At 38.5% G+C, this 19,146-nt stretch overlaps 1 protein-coding gene across 5 annotated transcripts in view; it reads left to right on the top strand.

Moving 5' to 3' along the window:
• The first annotated feature begins 1,134 nt into the window (after positions 1 to 1,134).
• The window catches only part of GKAP1 (G kinase anchoring protein 1), a 94,523-nt gene continuing 76,511 nt past the window's right edge, over positions 1,135 to 19,146 (top strand). For 2 of the 5 annotated variants that reach the window (XM_065947180.1, XM_065947179.1), the window contains exons 1-4: positions 1,135 to 1,422; positions 1,859 to 1,993; positions 13,778 to 14,027; positions 17,897 to 18,040. In XM_065947180.1, coding sequence (XP_065803252.1) covers positions 13,818 to 14,027; positions 17,897 to 18,040 — 354 coding nt within the window. In that variant the 5' untranslated portion in view covers positions 1,135 to 1,422; positions 1,859 to 1,993; positions 13,778 to 13,817. The remainder of the gene's footprint in view (positions 1,423 to 1,858; positions 1,994 to 13,777; positions 14,028 to 17,896; positions 18,041 to 19,146) is intronic. The other 3 variants (XM_065947178.1, XM_065947176.1, XM_065947177.1) reach the window with 3 other exon arrangements.

The following is a 19,146-nucleotide window of genomic DNA, read 5'->3' as shown; positions in this document are numbered from 1 at the left end:
AACTAAGTAATGTTTTAAATACAAATTCTTCCACTTAGCATTCCAGGCCCCATTCTCGTCGCTGTCTGCCACTTCTCAACATGCCCTAGAGTGTTACCATTTTCTTTTCCTTAACACGACTTTCACTGATTCGCCTTCATACCTGTTCTCATGTTATCTCATCCCTATCTCCTTCAAGGTCAATCCCAAACGCCTTCTCCTCCTTACTGCCTTTCTTTCCTCATTCCCCGGACTGGTCTGAGAAGTTTGCTGATATTGTGCAGTACTCTATTTTTCACGTGGCACTTATCATGATTTATTTTTTATTATAACTGTTTTATCCCTTATTCTGAAGGCAAGGTAACATCTTCAATTTCCCTCAGTAACCCTGCAGCGTCTTACCTATGGGGGCGTCTACTATTAGTTGAAATCAAAGTGATTTAGGAAGATAACGTGATGCAACGGTAAGCAGCAGAGAATCCGAAGTCAGGACAGTCGGGTTCCTGCTCTGCCATTTATTAGACGTGAGGCTTTGGCTAAGGTGCTTAACTTGGCTTGGGCAACGGGAATCCTACTACTTGATGGAACACTAAGGGAGAGAACTCTACAGAGAACTAACTAATCGATGTTCGTTATTTTCCTTGCAGAGCTGACGCAGACTTTCTATTCAAATCTTGTTTGCAGGACCATCCTTACTTAACCGACCGGAGGTCGGGCCCCCAAACGGCTGGCAATTCGGGCCCCCACGTTCCCCGGGCCTCTTTCCACGGCAGGGCTCTCTGGTCTCCGCGATGCAGGTGAAGCCGCCGACCTGCGGGGAATGGCCTGGAGTCCTATTCTCTCGGGAAACCTCCCTCCTCCCACTCACTCCGGGAAAGCTCTCCCCTTCGCGGTAACCCAGAAGACCGCTGCGCCGCCGCCTACGTGAGACGTTTGGACCCTGCCCGGCCCCCGTAGCTCCCCTTCTCCAGCAGGTGGTTCTGGTCCTTTCCCCCAACTCTGGGCGCTCACGTCACCGGCGAACCTCTACCCACGCGCCAGCGCCGCAACCAACCGAGAAAATAAACAAACCCCAGCGCGCGGCGGCGGGCGCGCCAGGCCCCTCCCCCGCCCCGCCCCGCGGCTCTCACGCCGCCCCCTCAGCCGGGACTTCCCTCCCGCCCTCGGCTCGCGGCCGCGCTCTCTCCGCCCCTCACCGCGGCCCGCAGCCGCGCTCCCCGCCGCGGTCCGCCCGGCCCGACGCCCCGGGGCCCGTTAGTGCCCGGCGCCCGCTCGCGGGGCCGCCGCGCGACCCCTGCCCGGTACGAGCCTGCCCTGCCCCCCGACACTTGACCCAGCGCAGTCCCAACGCCCAGTGCGGCCGCCCAGGGAGCCGCGGAGCGGCGGCGGCGGCGGCGGGGGGAGGAGGGAGAGGAGGGCCGAGCCGGCGGCCGGGGAGGCCCGGTGAGTACGCGGAGGGCGGGCCGCCTCGCGGGGTGTCAACTCCGGCGCCCCTGAGGCAGTGGTGGCGGCCCGGCCGCGCCGCTCCGGGCGCCCCGGGCTCGGCAGTTGGGAACTCGGCCTGAGGCGACGGGCCCCGCTGGCCGGAGCCATTGGGCAGAGTGCGCGGGAGGGCCGCTCCTCAGGAAGGCCCTCGGCGCCCAGCTCGGGGGCGGCGGAGAGGGACCCGCGCCGACCCCAGGCCCGGGCGCACCGGCGGTGCCAGCGCCTCCCGAGATCCCGCGGGGGCCGGGCCAGGGGGCGACCGCGGTCGCGGGGCCGCCGAGTGACAGGTGCCGCCGCCCCCTCCCCGCCGCGGGCATCACACTCTCTCCCGGGAAGCCAGGCGCTCGGAAATTTCTGGAGCAACTACCCGACTCGCTGTTTTTCTCCGTTGCAGGTTTTGAAACCGCTTCTTTGCCAAAGTTCGGTCTCTCCCAGCCCCGTTTCTTTCTCGTGTGTACTTTGCGCGAGTAAGTTTGGGAGCAGCGGTTAACAGCCTATGGGTGAAATTTGGCTTTCGTTCGTGCATGAGGTATAGTGAATTACTTCTTGAATAAAGTGCTCCTCCTCCTCCCGCTGGCTATTGAAAAAAGAGAAGGGTTTTGAATTTTTTTTTTTTTTTGGCAGTTATTGTTTGTAATAAGCAGTCTTCCAGAAATTTTGTCATCTCTAACACTTAGGGATCTTGGTCGATATTGAACAGTAAAGTAAAATGGCTTATTTAAAAAGTAAAAATGGCTTATTAAATTGTATTTTCTCTCCACCTTCTTTTAGATTTTTCATTTTTAACTTTAGCTAGAGTCTCCAATTGAGTAAGTGCTATGGCTTTCATTAGACGCACTAATGAGAAAAATCGTCTTTTCTCTTCTGGACAGCCACTGAAATATTCGCTACGCTTTTCATTATTGTCTGCTTCTTTACATAGTAAACGTGCTTGTAAGTGTAACCTGAATCGTCAGTTTGGTAAATTTGACTTGCTAGCTATAAGAATATTAAACTTAACCTTGGACATTTTGCTGCTAAAGAATCTCCCCCTCCTACCCTCTTCCTGATCCTACTTGCACTGCTGTGGATTTTTTTTTTAAGTGAAGCAAAAACAAAAATAAACTCCTTTCCTTGGCCCTCCAAAAAAAAAATATATATATATATATATATAAAAAATCTGTAGAAATAACATTTTTTTTTTTCTCAACAAGTTCATAACACATAAGTTTGCATTAGTCAGATGCTGATTAACGGAAGATGATGTCATACTTGTTAACAACACAGTTAGCTATAAGATATCAATCAGGTGGCTTCACTCTTTATAAAGAGTGAAGAATTCAGAAGTTGAACAGGAAGAGATCATTGGGACTAATGAAAATAGTGTGTGCTTTATTCATGGGAGAATCCCTTAGTTCCTCACTCAGTACCTGCTTGTACTGTTCGCTTAGGTTTTTCAATCCACACAAATTAGATGCTGCAGGTTAGAGATGGGAGACAGTATTGAACTATGAAGGAAAAAAATGTTTGTATTAAGTTCGTTGATAGCAAAGTTTGGGTATGTTCACTGGTTGTGAACCTTAGTTTATAAGACGCCAAAGTGAAAGATATTGTGTAGTTGTGTTATTTGAGGAACAGAACATGAAAAAAATACAATGAAATTTTCACCAGATATTAAGTCACTCATACGCAGTGCCATTTCATTTTATGGCTTTTGTTTTTTAAAATCTAAGCTATTTTTCAGTGAGACCACACTGTATTCATTTCTTTTTTCACCAGGCTTACTGGTTGATTATGTTAGTGGAAGATCACTATTGTTTTTATAAAAAGGGATATATTTGGTGGTTCTTGATTGAGGAGCTTATACATATGTCAGTTGTCTAGTGCCCTAATTATGGTTCCCTGGACTGAGGGATGGCTACTGCTACCATCTTTCTTGACCCTAGGATGATCATAGTCTAGAAGAATGATACCATAGTGGCACTTTTTCTCAGAACTTTGGTAGAGGAACCCAAGAGGCTCAGGCATTTATAAAACCTGCTTCTTGCAGCTTAAGTTATTCATTTAATAAACGTATTTACTTAACCTCCTGGTGTATTCTAGTTCTTTTAAATTAATGTTTTACAACCAGTTCCGTTTCCTAAACAAATATACCTTCTAAACGAAATTAGTTGTGGTGATGATGAGTTAGTAGAATGGCACTTAACAGTGAAGCAACTTGGAACTGCTAATAACCACTATTAACTCACATTTGCATTTTGGGAATTGAGGATTATCTCTAGTGCACTTTGCATTTTGCTACATTCTATTTTAGAGCAGCTCTTTGAATGAGTAGATAGTTGTGTACTTCGGGAATATAAATATTTTTTAAAAACCAAATTCAATAAATGTATCTTTTGTGTGCCAGGTCCTGTGATTTTGTTGGGGGTGGAAAGAAGAGGCCCTTGCCTTTCAGGATGTTGAAATCAGGATTATAAAGAGCTGGGCACAGTAGTAAACATAATTTTAATTAAATCTGTCCAGTAATAAAAGTAAATAATAAAGTACAGAAATATTGCAGAGGAGGAAATGATTAAACAGGCAGGTTAGAAGAAGCATTTTAGAGATGCTAGCACCTGATCAAGATTTTGAGGAACAAATACTGGGTAGGCCAAAAAGTTCCTTTAGCTTTTTCTGTAAGATCTTATGGAAAAACCACAAAAAAAACCACTTTGTGGCCAACCCAATACAGGTTGTAAGTGGAAGAGATATAGGGCATTTTAGGCAAAAGGCATAGTAAAAGCTATAAACAAGTAAAAGTAAATGTGTGGTCAGGAAGTTTTAAGTAGTGTTTTTGTTTGTTTATCTGTGGCTCTGCTGGGCCTTCACTGTTGTGCACAGGCTTTCTCTGGTTGTGGTGAGCGCCGGCTACTCCCTACTTGCAGTGCACGGGCTTCCCACTGTGGTGGCGCACGGGGCTCTAGGAGCTCCGGCTCAGCAGTTGTGCACGGGCTTGGCTGCCGTGTGGCTTGCGGAATCTTCCCAGGCCAGGGATTGAACCTGTGTGTCCTGCCTTGGCAGATTCTTATCTACTGTGCCACCACGAAGTCCTAAGTAATTGTTTTGGTGGAGTACAATGTCTGAGGAAGGACAGTTGCTTTTGAAAATCCTAACATATGTTCTAATATTAAGTAATTTCTTTTCTAGTACTGAGTATAAAGTGGAGACTTTCCTGTAATTTGATATTACTTACTAATGGTGTTCATTAAGAAAGTATAAAATATTGCACTTCATATGATGAGTTGCCTGCATATTTATATTTGTAAACTTATTGTGCATTTGTTTTTAAGTTATCTTGTGAACTTTTGTCTTCCTTCAACTACTTAAATTAACCTTTAAATTATTTTTTTTTAAAAGACAGCAGGAAGAGGGATAAACAGAAAATGATATTACATTTCTGGACCAAAAAAACTGATTTGTGTAGTGTTTTAGTAATGTGTATCTGTTTAACATAGAACACTAGCCATTACAGTCATAGACTGACCAATGTAAGTAACTTAGTGGATGTCTACTATATTTTTGTTTTGTGTTCCTTAATTATCTCCATGTTATTTAAGTGTATGTATATAAATGTCTGAGCATTTGAATACCTGGATTTTAAAGTCCATGTGATCCAGGTACTCAAATGCTCAGAAAGAACGGGAAATGGGGGAGAGAGAAGAGCTCCATTTGCATCTGTTTACCTAAGTATCTCTTTGATATGACTATAGGTGGAGATGCAGAAGTGTAGGACACAAGATCTCTAACCCTACCCTTACAAGAATATTGATCCTAGCCCTTTCCCTGAAATAGTATCTTTAAAAGTCTAATGTTTTTAAGTGGTCTGCTTATTTGTCTTTTTTTCCTCTTTAAGATTTTTTTAAAAGTAGTTTCAAATGAATTCCTGGATTATATGACTTTTTTTTTTTTTGTAAATTCAGAAAAATTTGTTGATGAAGGCAGTGTTCTCTTAAAAACATGCAACACAATCAGTCTTTAACAATTGCTTTCTGTCATTTGTCTTCTCAGTCACTAACATAAGGGACCTGAGTCATGTCATTGTGAATTCTGACCTGTAGTTGCCCTTTCTAAGTTTTGACACAGGGCAGAAAGATCAATATTGCATTGATTATATTATGTTTTCTTTTTTGATTTTGGGTATAGATAGCCATTTTCCCTTTTCAAGATGAGATTTTTTTTTTTTTTTTTTCTTACAGAAGGTCATTATAGACTATTTGGGGAAATAATGAAAACTATAGAAGGGAAGATAGGCATCATGGGTAGCCCCATACATCTCATTCTTTTTGGTATGTAAACAAATAGCATGTTTACAAACTGGGGATTATTTTTATTCCCTTCTTTCATTTAAAGTTTACATTTCACCCCTCTCCCCACTTCTGAAGTGTTGATTAGTGTATGGTATATACATTTTTGATACATAGATTCAAAGAAAAAAATTTCTGTGAGCTTTTAAAAGATGTTTAGAATGTCTGTGAACATTTCACTCATGCAGGACAATCCAGATATGAAATTCAGTTTTGGTATCAGTCCTAAATTGGAGAGGAAGTATATTTGTGTAAGCTGTTAGTGATGATAAGGTTAGATAATATTGCAGTGACAACCTGAAAAGCTCAGCAGCTTAAAGCAGCAAAGTTGCCTTCCTTCTCAAGCTACATATCCATTACAGGTTAGTAAGGAGATTTTTTTCATTGTAGTTTCAGACTCCATCAGACTTGACTGATGGAGACTTCTCATTGCTTCTGCAATAACAGAAGCAGAGGAAAAACATGGCTCACCATGCTCTGGCTTTTAAAGCTTACATTTCACTGGTAAGTCACACTGGCCATGTCTGCATTCAACATGAGAGTGACACATAATTCTTTTTCAGAGAGGGGCAGTGAATATTTTTGAATAGCTATCATATGCAATTTATAGTTGCAACAGTTAAAATTAATTCAGTAGTTGTAGAGCAACTGTGTAGGATTAGTGTGCCTAAAGTGGTCAGAACTACTAAAACTTAACAGGATTTTAACATGGCATGTTGAAGTGGAAGCAGAATTAATGTTTTCCATAATATTTTTGAGTCTGAAATTTTTTTTTCATTTTGTAGTATTTTCTCCCTTTTAATAACTTACAAAGCCTTAATTCTCATGTTTGTGGGAAAGAGTTAAGCCTCAAAATATGTCTTAATTTTATCGGTGTAATGTCATCTCTGTATGTTGTGGTATTTTATCTTAATTCATTTATTTCTCGGCATAGGAACAATAGGTATTAATATGATATTATAATAAAAATACTTTGATTTTGTAACTATTAGATGGCATCTTCAAATATCAGCTCTTCTTTTGATTTTCCCTCATTGTTTAGCAAAAAGCTGAAAAATTTCTAAATAATTTTCTGGATTGTTAGGTTAAGATAGAACATTGAATATATACTTCTCATTTTTGTTTCCTCCTGGGGGGTGAAAACATGATAACCATAGTGTGTGGTTAACTTTCAAAATGTACCTTAATGATCCTTACCTACTGGTATTCACACTTTTAAACAGTTTCCTTCTGCAGTGTATAAATAAGGTGTCCTGGGTAAGCAGTAGGATATTGTGGAAATAACAGTAGCTTGTTTAGGTGTGAGCACTGTGGCTCAAGGCAGACATGATAAAACTATAAAGAAAAAGGAATAAGTAACACACAAATCAGGATAATAAATTATCTTTGAACAGGTTGGGTGTTAGGGGGATGCTATTGGGGAGACCCATAGGTTGGGTTAACATTTCATTAATCTCAGTGCTGGGTACTTGGAGTATTCCTTTAGTTTTTTAAACTTAATATTTTATTCAGTTTTGTATTCAATACATTTCAAAGTAAAACATTTATGAATTTCACAATTAAGAAGATCTGTTTCTTTCGAACTGAGAATACTTAAGTCTTCTAGTAGTTACAAGGCTTCTTAGAACCTGCAGAGTGTAAGCAAATCTAATTTCTGTTCCTGACTTTGACAGTAACTTGCAGAATGGCTTAACCAGTCTAAGTACCAGTTGTCTCATCTGTAAAACCAAAGGATTTGGGTTAGGTATTACTAGAGGACCTTTTTAAAAACAATTTTTATTGTATAGTTGATTTACAGTGTTATGTTAGTTTCTAGTGTAAATAAAATGATTCAACTTTATATGTATATTCTTTTATTAGAGGACCTTTGATATCATGAATTTAAAAATTTCCTTAAAAGCTGAAAGATACCAATAAGGGATTAATTTCTAAAATATATAAAGAGCTCATACAGCTTGATATCAAAAAGACAACCCAATCAGAAAATAGGCAGAAGACCTAAATGGACATTTCTTCAAAGACAACATAGAGATGGCCTACAGGCACATTAAAAGATGTTCAATATGCCCAGTTATTAGGGAAATGCAGATCAAAACTGCAATGAGGTATCATCTCACACCAGTCAGAATGACTGTCATTTTTAAAAAATCTACAAATAAATGCTGAAGAAGGTGTGGAGAAAAAGAACCCTTTTATACTGTTGATGGGAATATGAATTGGTGCAGCCACTGTGGAGAATAGTATGGAGGCTCCTTAAAAAACTAAAAACAGAGTTAATACTATATGATCCAGCAATCCCACTCCTGGGCATTTATCCAGAGAAAACTTTAATTGAAAAAGATATGTGTACCCCAGTGTTAATTTGTTGTTGTGTTCAGTTGCTGAGTCATGTCTGATTCTTTGCAACCCCATGGACTGCAGCAAGCCAGGATCCTTTGTCTTCCACTGTCTTGCAGAGTTTGCTCAAACACATGTCCATTGAGTCAGTGATGCTATCTAACCATATCATCCTCTGCCACCCCCTTCCCCTTTTGCCTTCAGTCTTTCCCAGCATCAGGGTTTTTCCAGTGAGTCAGCTCTTCACATTGGGTGGCCACAGTATTGGAGTTTCAGCTTCACCAGGAGTCCTTCAAAGGAATATTCAGGGTTGGTATCCTTTAGGATTGACTGGTTTGATCTCCTTGCTGTCCAAGGGACTCTCAAGAGTCTTCTCCAGCACCACAATTCAAACGTATCAATTCTTTGGCATTCAGCCTTCTTTATGATCCAATCTCACATCCATACGTGACTATTGGAAAAACCATATCTTTGATTAGACAGTCTTTTGTCAGCAAAGTGGTGTCTGTTTTTTTAATACACTGTGTAGATTTGTCATAACTTTCCTTCCAAGTAGCAAGCGTCTTTTAATTTCATGGCTGCAGTCACTGTCCACAGTGATTTGGGAGCCCAAGAAAATAAAATCTGTCACTACTCCCAGTTTTTCTGCTTCTGTTTGCCATGAAGTGATGAGACTGGATTTCATGATCTTAGTTTTTTGAATGTAGAGTTTCAAGTCACCTTTTTCACTCTCCTCTTTCACACTTATAAGGAGGCTCTTTAATTCCTCTTCATTTTCTTCCATTAGAGTGGTATCATCTGCATATGTGAGTTTGTTGATATTTCTCCCGGCAATCTTGATTCCAGCTTCTGATTTATCCACCCTGTCATATCACATGATGTACTTCACATATAAGTTAAATAAGCAGGATGACAACATACAGCCTTGTCGTACTCCTTTCCCAATTTGGAACCAGTCAGCTTTTTCCATGGCTGGTTCTAACTGTTTCTTTTTGATGTGTATATAGGTTTCTCAGGAGTCAAGTAAGGTAGTCTTGTATTCTCATCTCTTAAAGAATTTTCCAGTTTGTTGTGATCCACACAGTTAAAGGCTTTAGTGTAGTTAGTGAAGCAAAAGCAGATGTTTTCCTGGAATTCTCTTACATTTTCTATGATCCATCAGATCTGGGCAATTTGATCTCTGGTTCCTCTGCCTTTTTTAAATCCAGCTTGAACATATGGAAGTTCTCGGTTCATGTACTGTTGAAGCCTGGCTTGGAGAATTTTGAGCATTACTTTGCTAGCTTGTGAAATGAGTGCAACTGTGTGGTAGTTTGAACATTCTTTGGCACTGCCTTTCTTTGGGATTGGAATGAAAACTGACCATTTCTACTCCTGTGGCCACTGCTGAGTTTTCCAAATTTGCTGGCATATTGAGTGTAGCACTTTCATAGCATCATCTTTTAGGATTTGAAAAGGTTCAGGTGGAATTCCATCACTTCCACTAATTTTGTTGGTTGTGATGCTTTCTAAGGCCCACTTGACTTTACACTCCAAAATGTCTAGCTCTGGGTGAGTGATCACACCGTTGTGGTTATCTGGCTCATGAAGATCTTTTTTGTATAGTTCTTCTGTGTATTCTTGCCACTTCTTAATATCTTCTGCTTCTGTTAGGTCCATACCATTTCTGTCCTTTATTGTGCCTATCTTGGCATGAAATGTTCCCTTGATATATTCAGTTTTCTTGAAGAGAAAGAAGGGATTTTCTTGATATCTCTTTCCCTTCTATTGTTTTCCTCTGTTTCTTTGCATTGTTCACTTAGGAAGGTCTTCTTACCTTTCCTTGTTGTTCTCTGTAACTCTGCATTCATTTGGATATCTTGCTTTTTGCTTCTCCTCTTTCCTCAGTCATTTGTAAGGCCTCCTGAGACAACCACCCTACCTTCGTGCATTTCTTTTTGTTTGGGATGGTTTTGGTCACTGCCTCCTGAACCTCTGTCCATTGTTCTTCAGTCACTTTCTCTACCAGAACTAATCCCTTGAGTCTGTTCATCACCTCCATTGTATCATTATAAGGGATTTGATTTAGGTCATACTTGAATGGTCTGGTGGTTTTCCCTACTTTCTTCATTTTAAGCCTGAAATTTGATCTGAGCCACAGCTAGCTCCAGGTCTTGTTTTCACTGACTGTATAGACCTTTTCCATCTTTGGCTGCAAAGAAAACATAATCAGTCTGTTTTTCATTATTTACTATCTGGTGATGTCGATGTGAAGAGACATCCCTTGGGTTGGAAAAGGGGGGTTGCTGTGACCAGCATGTTCTCTTAACAAAACTGTTAGCCTTTGCCCTGCTTCATTTTGTACTCCAAGACCAAACTTGACTGTTATTTTGGGTATCTGTTGACTTCCTACTTTTGCCTTCTGATCCCAATGATGAAAAGGACATCTTTCATCTTTTTTGGTGTTAATTCTAGAAGATCTTGTAGGTCTTCATAGAACTGGTCAACTTCAACCTCTTTGGCATCAGTGATTGGGGCATAGACTTGGATTACTGTGATGTTGAATGGTTTGCCTTGGAAATGATTTGAGATCACTCTGTCATTTTTAAGGTTGCACCCAAGTACTGCATTTCAGATTCTTTTGTTGATGATGAGAGATACTCCTTTTCTTCTAAGGGATTCTTGCCCACAGTAGTAGATGTAGTGGTTATCTGAATTAAATTTGCCCATTCCCATCCATTTTAGTTCACTGATTTCCTAAGATGTCGATGTTCACTCTTGTCATCTCCTGCTTGACCATGTCCAATTTACCTTTATTCATGGCCCTAACATTCCAGGTTCCTATGCAGTGGTGTTCTTTACAGTGTCAGACTTTACTTTCATCACTAGATTCGTCCACAACTGAGCATTGTTTCCACTTTGACCCAGCTGCTTCATTCTTTCTGGAGCTGTTAGCAATTGCCCTCCACTCTTCCCCAGTAGTGTATTGGACACTTTCTGGCCAAGGGGGCTCATCTTCTGGTGTCATATATTTTTGCCTTTTCATACTGTTAATGGGCTTCTCGAGTTAGTAATGATTTGCCATATCCTCCTCCAGTGGACCGCATTTTGTCAGAACTCTTCACTATGACCCTTCCGTCTCGGGCAACCCTGCACAGCATGGCTCGTAGCTTCATTGAGGTATGCGAGCCCCTGTGCCACAACAGAGCTGTGATCCATGAAGGCACTTGGTTTTCATAGCAGCCTTGTTTACAGATTGAATATAGTTCCCTCTGCTATACAGTAGGTGTTTTTATATATCATAGTGTGAATATGTTAATCCCAAACTAATTTAATCTTCCCCTCACCCCTTCTATCACCTGTGGTAAGTATGAGTTCATTTTCTATGTCTATGAGTCTATTTCTGTTTTGTAAATAAATTCATTTGTATTATTTTATTTTTTTTAGATTCCACATATAAGTGATATTATATGATATTTGTCTTTGTCACGTTTACTTCACTTAATATGATTATGTAGGTCCATGTTGTTACAAGTGTCATTATTTCATTCTTTTTTATGGATGAGTATTATTCCATTGTGTTTGTATATCACAAACAGATGACTTGGATTACACAAGTCTATACACATACATGCATCCTCTTTATCCATTCATCTCTTGATGGCCATTTAGGTTGTTTCCATGTCTTGGCTATTGTTAATAGCACTGCTGTGAACATTGGGCACTGTTTACAGTATTTCCCAGGCAAGAAAACTGGAGTGGGTTGCCATTTCCTTCTCCAGGGGATCTTCCTAACATGGGGATTGGACCAGCATCTCCTGCATTGGCAGGTGGATTCTTTAGCACTGAGCCACCAGGAAGCCCCATAAATATATATATATGTATATATATATATATTTAAATAATTGAGTAAAAATATATGCATGTATATAAATAACTGAATCATTTCCCTGTACACTTGAAATTAACACAGCATTGTAAATTAGCTACAATAAAAGAAAAAAAAGACTGAAAGACATAGGGTGCACTGAGATTAGTTAACTAAAAGATAACGGTAGAAGGTGATTTTGAAAAGTTTCCTTTGGTTGAGAGAATTTAAGTTCTCTTTTTTTAACTATTGAGGTAACACATGTATGTTATTTTTACATAAATAAAAATATTATTTTTACATGTATATTATAAAAACAATATATGCTATTATTTTTGTTATAGAATGTTTTTATATTATATATAATTTATATATTATATAGTTTTTCTTATATATAATTTATATATATATAATTTTTGTTATAATAGTCATGCTTTAGGGACATTTATATAGAAGAAAATTTTATGAACTTAATCAATGTAGTTACTGTTTCCAGTATTCTTCTATTGTGAAGAGCCACATTTCTATCTGGGATGATTTTCCCTGTAACTTAAAGAACCTCCTTCAGTAATTCTTGATGTGTGGTTCTGCTGGTTATGAATATTTTCAGGTTTTGCATGTGTGGTGGTGGCATTGGTTTAATCACTAAGTTGTGTCTGACTGATTCTTGCGACCCCATGGAGCCTGCCAGGCTCCTCTGTCCATGGGATTTCCCAGGCAAGATACTGGAGTAGGTTGCCATTTCCTTCTCCAGGGTAAGTTCTCTATTTTGCCATCACTCTAGAATCAAACTTAAGGCAGAATTTGTATATAAGAATGTTCTTCCTTTCCTACTCCTTTTTCCCTGTCTTCAAAGTTAAGGATAAGCATGTAGTAGGACCAGTGGTGGGAGAAGGAAATGGCAGCCCACTCTAGTACTCTTGCCTGGAGAATCCCATGGATGGAGGAGCCTGGTGGGCTGCAGTCCATGGGATCATTCAGGGTCGGATACGACTGAGCGACTTCACTTTCGCTTTTCACTTTCATGCATTGGAGAGGGAAATGGCAACCCACTCCAGTGTTCTTGCCTGGAGAATCTCAGGGACGGGGAGCCTGGTGGGCTGCCGTCTATGGGGTTGCAGAGTCAGACCCAACTGAAGCGACTTAGCAGCAGCAGCAGGACCAGTGGTCTCTAGTGCAGTGAAATGATATACATATTTTTTAATTTTATTAATAAACTGTATTGATTTAGGATGTTTTCCATAAATATATGTCCGTATTATGGCAGACTTAGGATGTTCTTCATAGATACATGATGGCATATTTATTTATTTATTTATTTTTGATAGGTAAGAAGTGATTTTTTAGACTAGGACCTTTGTGAGGTTGACAAGCAGGTAGGTGAGAAATGTCACACCCCTGAGAACTTACTGGGCTTCTGTTTTATGTGTGTGTTAGTTGTTCAGTTGTGTTCTACTCTTTGGGATCCCATGGAGTGTAGCTATGGTGGCGTATTTAAAAGAAAGAGGAAAGTCACTAATTTTTGGAAACTGAATGGAAAAATAATTATATTGGTGGTAGCCTTGTAATAATTGTGAAATCTCAGTATATAATTTTTTGTTTTATATTATGCAATTTTATGTTGTTTACTTAAGTTTAAAAAGTATGTTATTGCCAGTAGGACTGTGGGTATGAATCCAAACGTTACTAAATCCAATGTCAGGAGAAGTGTGTGTGTATTTCTGTTTGTTTTGAAATATAAAACAGTAAAATCTAGAAACAGATTTTACTGTGTTTACTTATCTGCCCCCTTTCTCCTTTCCCACAGGAATTCTTGACAGAAGTATTTTGAAAGAAAAATCTTTACAATGGCCTCAGCAGTACTTAGTTCTGTTCCCACTACTGCCTCTCGTTTTGCCTTGTTGCAAGTGGATAGTGGCAGTGGTTCTGATTCTGAGCCTGGAAAAGGCAAAGGTCGAAATACTGGAAAGTCTCAAACAAATAAATCAACTACAAATGAGAAAAAAAGAGAGAAAAGAAGAAAAAAGAAGGAACAGCAGCAGAGTGAAGCAAATGAGGTAGCAGTTATATTTCATGTCTGCTTTCTCAGTAGATTGTAAGCATGAAGAGGACAGTTACTATCTTGTTGATCCATGTATTCACAGTTCCTGGTCCATAGGTACTTGGTAATTATGACTATAATACATATAAATATATGAATTTGTGTGTATTTGAAGTCTAATGTAATGAACATATAGAATGCCTTTCTTTTCCTTGTCTATGGAAGCTTATGTGCTTCTTCCAAAAAGTTCCTGAAAAACACAGGCAGTCTTAAAACGAAACAAAGATCATTTATGAATATAAAATAAAAAATATAGAAAAAGAAACAGATCAATTGTGAATATAAAATAAAAATATTTATTCTCTAGTGACTATAACTAGAGATATAACAAATTAATATTTTGGTATGTGTTTTCTGTACACATATATATGTTTTTTGAATATATAGACGTGCACACACATATATTTACATTCATATTTAACTTAAATGAAAATTATATAATAGACTTTTATAACTGGTTTTTTAAAAATTAGCATGAGCAGTTTTCCATGTGAGTAAATAAAAATCAACATTATTTTAAATGACTCCACATTATTTAAAAGTATGTGGCTTTGTCATAGTTTACTTAATCAGACTATTGTGATAAACATTTAGGTTTCCCATTTTTTTAATTACTATAGATAATAATCCTATGACTAGCCTTGAAATGCATACATTTTTATGCATTTGTTTGTCATCTGTTTCTTAAGGGTAGTAAGTACATGGCAGATCCTTCTCACCTAAATACTCCTCAGTTCAGTTCAGTCGCTCAGTCTTGTCCGACTCTTCGCTACCCCGTGAATCGCAGCATGCCAGGCTTCCCTGTCCATCACCAACTCCCGGAGTTTACTCAAATTCATGTCCATCAAGTCAGTGATGCCATCCAGCCATCTCATCCTCTGTCGTCCCCTTCTCCTCCTGCCCCCAATCCCTCCCAGCATCAGGGTCTTTTCCAATGAGTCAACTCTTCGCATCAGGTGGCCAAAGTATTGGAGTTTTCAGCTTCAGCATCAGTCCTTCCAATGAACACCCAGGGCTGATCTCGTTTAGGATGGATTGGTTGGATCTCCTTGCAGTCCAAGGGACTCTCAAGAGTCTTCTCCAACACCGCAGTTCAAAAGCATCAATTTTTCTGTGCTCAGCTTTCTTCACAGGTCAACTCTCACATCCACACATGACCACTGGAATAGCCATAGCCTTGCCTAGATGGACCTTTGTTGGCAAAGTAATGTCTCTGCTTTTTAATATGCTATCTAGGTTGGTCATAACTTTCCTTCCAAGGAGTAAGCGTCTTTTAATTTCATGGCTGCAATCACCATCAGCAGTGAGTGATTTTGGAGCCCCAAAAAATAAAGTCTGACACTGCTTCCACTGTTTCCCCATCTATTTGCCATGAAGTGATGGGACCAGATGCCATGATCTTAGGTTTCTGAATGTTGAGCTTTAAGCCAACTTTTTCACTCTCCTCTTTCACTTTCATCAAGAGGCTTTTTAGTTCCTCTTCACTTTCTGCCGTAAGGATGGTGTTATCTGCATATCTGAGGTTATTGATATTTCTCCTGACAATCTTGATTCCAGCTTGTGCTTCTTCCAGCCCAGCGTTTCTCATGATGTACTCTGCATAGAAGTTAAATAAGCAGGGTGACAATATACAGCCTTGACATACTCCTTTTCCTATTTGGAACCAGTCTGTTGGTAAATACTCCTAGCTTGAGTTATATGACCAACATGTAATGTGCCCATTTATTTTAAAAAAAAAAATACTGAAAAACATATCTAGGCTGTGTTTGTCTTTTAATATAACAGTAGGTATATAAGGACCTTTCTCTATCACTGAATAAGAGAAGTAGTAAAAGTGTTTTTTTCTCCCTACATTCATTTTATATTATCCCAAGACTGTGGAAAAGCCTTTTCAATTTGTTAATTTCCATCACCATTGCTTTCTGAGTATCTCTTTAAAATTTTGCCACACAGGGTCACTTTTTTAAGACATTTTCTCACTATATAACCCTTCAGAAGTCCAGTCTTACAGAACTTTTGATTGCCTACCATTTCTTTTTGGAATTAAAGATGATTTGGCGTAACAGAAAATAAGGTAATAGTGGGGTTTACATTTGCATTACTGAGAATGAGCCTGAGGATTCTCCTTTCACACTTACGCAGGTATAGTTCTGTCAGTCTATTTTCTGTAATAAATAAGCACTGAACCTGCCATGGCTTCGTCTCTAGCAGCATCTCCTCTTCTGGCTTTCCCACAGCAGAAACCACTTACTTAAAGCAGTGTTTGTATCTCATCACTCCCTCCTGCAGAATGGTCTGTTGATTATCAGTTAAATTGTTGATCCTTGACTTAAAGCCTCTTTATTGGTTTTTTAGGACTTCTGTAACAAAATACCACAAGCTGGGTGACTTAAAACAACAGAAATGTATTCTCTTAACAGTTCTAGAGGCTGGAAGTTCTAACCATGGTGTTAAAAGGACCAGGCTCTTTCTGAGTAGAATCCTTCCTTTCCTCTCCTCTTCCTAGCTTCTTATGGTAGCTGTCAGTCCTCAGTGTTCCTTGGCTTCATATAGCTTTATCTATACCTTTCATTCACTAGGGCCCAGCCTAGTTCAGTTTAACCTTAACTTGATTATATTTGCAAAGATCCTTTTTCTAAATGAGGTTATGTTCACAGACAGCAAGAGTTAGGCCTACAACATATTTTTTGAGGGAATACAATTTAATCCATAATAGCTTCTCAGTGCCTTTCTCCCTGTTTCAACCTCTGTGTCTCAGGTTATTCTTACTCTTAGGAGTGACTTGGTCAATACAGTTTTAATTCATTATGTTACTTTGTGGGCTAGGCCCTGTATTTTTTAAAAAACTTATCCATTGCTTTTATTGGAAAAATCTTTAAAGCTATTAGATTACAAGTTTTGTTTTTTTCCCTTTTAGAGATACAAAGGAAACTGCTACAGTCTTTACAATATAACAGAACAAAATTAGCATCTGTTCTCACTGGAACTTTTTACCTTGCTAACATTGTTAGGGTAGACGCTAATGTCTGCTGCATTAGAAATTCATTAGTCTACATTAAATGTAAACAGCAGACATCTATAATGAGATAATCATGGGGCATGAATGTTTGAACTGCTCTGTCTCTTGTCATCATATTTTAAAGTTCCTCAAACTTACTAATGCCTGTAGAGCAATCTGTATCACCTAAGACAGACTGCTTTGATTTGTCCTCTTTCCCCACTGGACTGTTGTAACCATTTAAAGTATTTTCCTAACCATATATTGCTAGTTGTAGGCTCTGTATTTTTCAGGACTAGCAAAGTAGTTGCTAGAGTTCCTTAAGCTATCTGCTCCCACTATTTAAATTTATAAGCCATTAAAATTTAATCTTATTGAACCTTATTCTTTTGGATTTTAAAAGCACACTTGTTAAATCCGTGGCTGATTCATATCAATGTATCACAAAAACCACTACAATATTGTAAAGTAACTAGCCTCCAACTAATAAAAATAAATGAAAAAAAGAAATAAAAAGCACACTTGTAATCCTGTTCTCTATTCCTATAAACCCTTTAGTAAACCAGGATCATTAAATTGGTTCAAATGGTGGTATAATAGAGTATAATTGATTTTTACTTATTAATCATTTCATCTCAAAATCCACCAAAATTTCCTTAAATACTGGTGGAATTCTACAAAGATTACAAAAGTTCACATAGTGACTTTGTGAGTTAGCATAATGAGTATTTAGAAGTATAAAAATATTGATTTTTTAACTTCCAAAAAATCATTAGTATCCCAGTATTGGTAAACTGAATTTAATTTTTTTTTTGTTTTTTCCATAGCTCAGAAATCTTGCTTTTAAGAAAATTCCACAGAAATCCTCCCATGCCATTTGTAATGTTCAACATGAGCTTTCATTATCAAACCCAGTACAGAAGGATTCACGAGAAGAAAATTGGCAAGAATGGAGACAAAGAGATGAGCAGGTACAGCTAAGTAAATTAAGTTGTTTTGCTTTAGTTTTCAGTGAATTTTTGCATTTTTTAGATAGCATTGCATCCAGCCATGATGCTACTGTTCTGAAGAGCATTTTCTATTAGATTAACTCACATGTGTATACTACTTTTAATAAGAGGTTCTGGTTTTTATCTAACTAGGAAAGCAGATAGACACATTTATTATTTTCGTTAGTTTGTTAGTTTCAAACAGTTATTTTCTGAGTTTTTACTTCATCTGCCTTTTTACAAATGAGGTAGAGATAGGGAAGGTAGAAAAACAAGATTAAATTATTTAAAGTAAAGAAAATCATATTTGTAAGAACAATACTAACTAGAAATACTCAGTGACAGTTTTGTTTAAAGAAGAAAGACTTCGCGGGGAAACTTCTCCTTTTCAGTCATGTTGTAAAATAGTTTGAACATTTATTTTTTTAAACCTATTTATGCAATGTTTTCTTCTTTTATGCCTCTATTAAATAAATGTCATTAATAACCAAATCAAAGAGATAATTTAATAAAACCAATCAGTTTCTTTTTGTGTTTGTGGTATTCAGGAAAATAACAAACTAAATTTGGAATGTACTCTAGGAGATGCTGTATGTATGAAAAATGAATAGTTATTTTCTTATCTGTGAAACTGTCATTTGATCTATTGGAAATATTATTTTAGCAGATGTTTGGCTTAATGGAGTGGCTATAACTATTCTGCTTGAGTTTCAGTTTTAAAAGAATTTAACTGTACTAAACCATGCTCTTAACATAAGCTATGTTAATTATAACATTTTCTATAGAAATTTGTAATGCCTCAGGCTCATCATTACAAGCATTTGTTATTACACTAGAGCTGTGCAAAAAGGATATTTCCAGGTACTGGTAAACTGGACAAATTGTCTTATTTTAGGGGGATTATTTGACTCTTTTTTTCCTTTTACAGCATTCATTATGACAGATTTTATTCGGGTTTACAAGTATTGTTAATGATACACTTGTTTAGACAGTAATAAAATTTTCCAGTGTCTTCACCAGAGAGAATTTCTCCCAGTGGTCCAAGGGACACTGGAAAATTAATAAAGGAAAACTGCTCAATTCTGCAT

This window comes from Muntiacus reevesi, chromosome 10, assembly GCF_963930625.1.
Source record: "Muntiacus reevesi chromosome 10, mMunRee1.1, whole genome shotgun sequence".
NCBI lineage: Eukaryota > Metazoa > Chordata > Mammalia > Artiodactyla > Cervidae > Muntiacus > Muntiacus reevesi.
The sequence above is the reverse complement of the archived record's forward strand: the minus strand, read 5'-3'. Positions and strand labels throughout refer to the sequence as shown.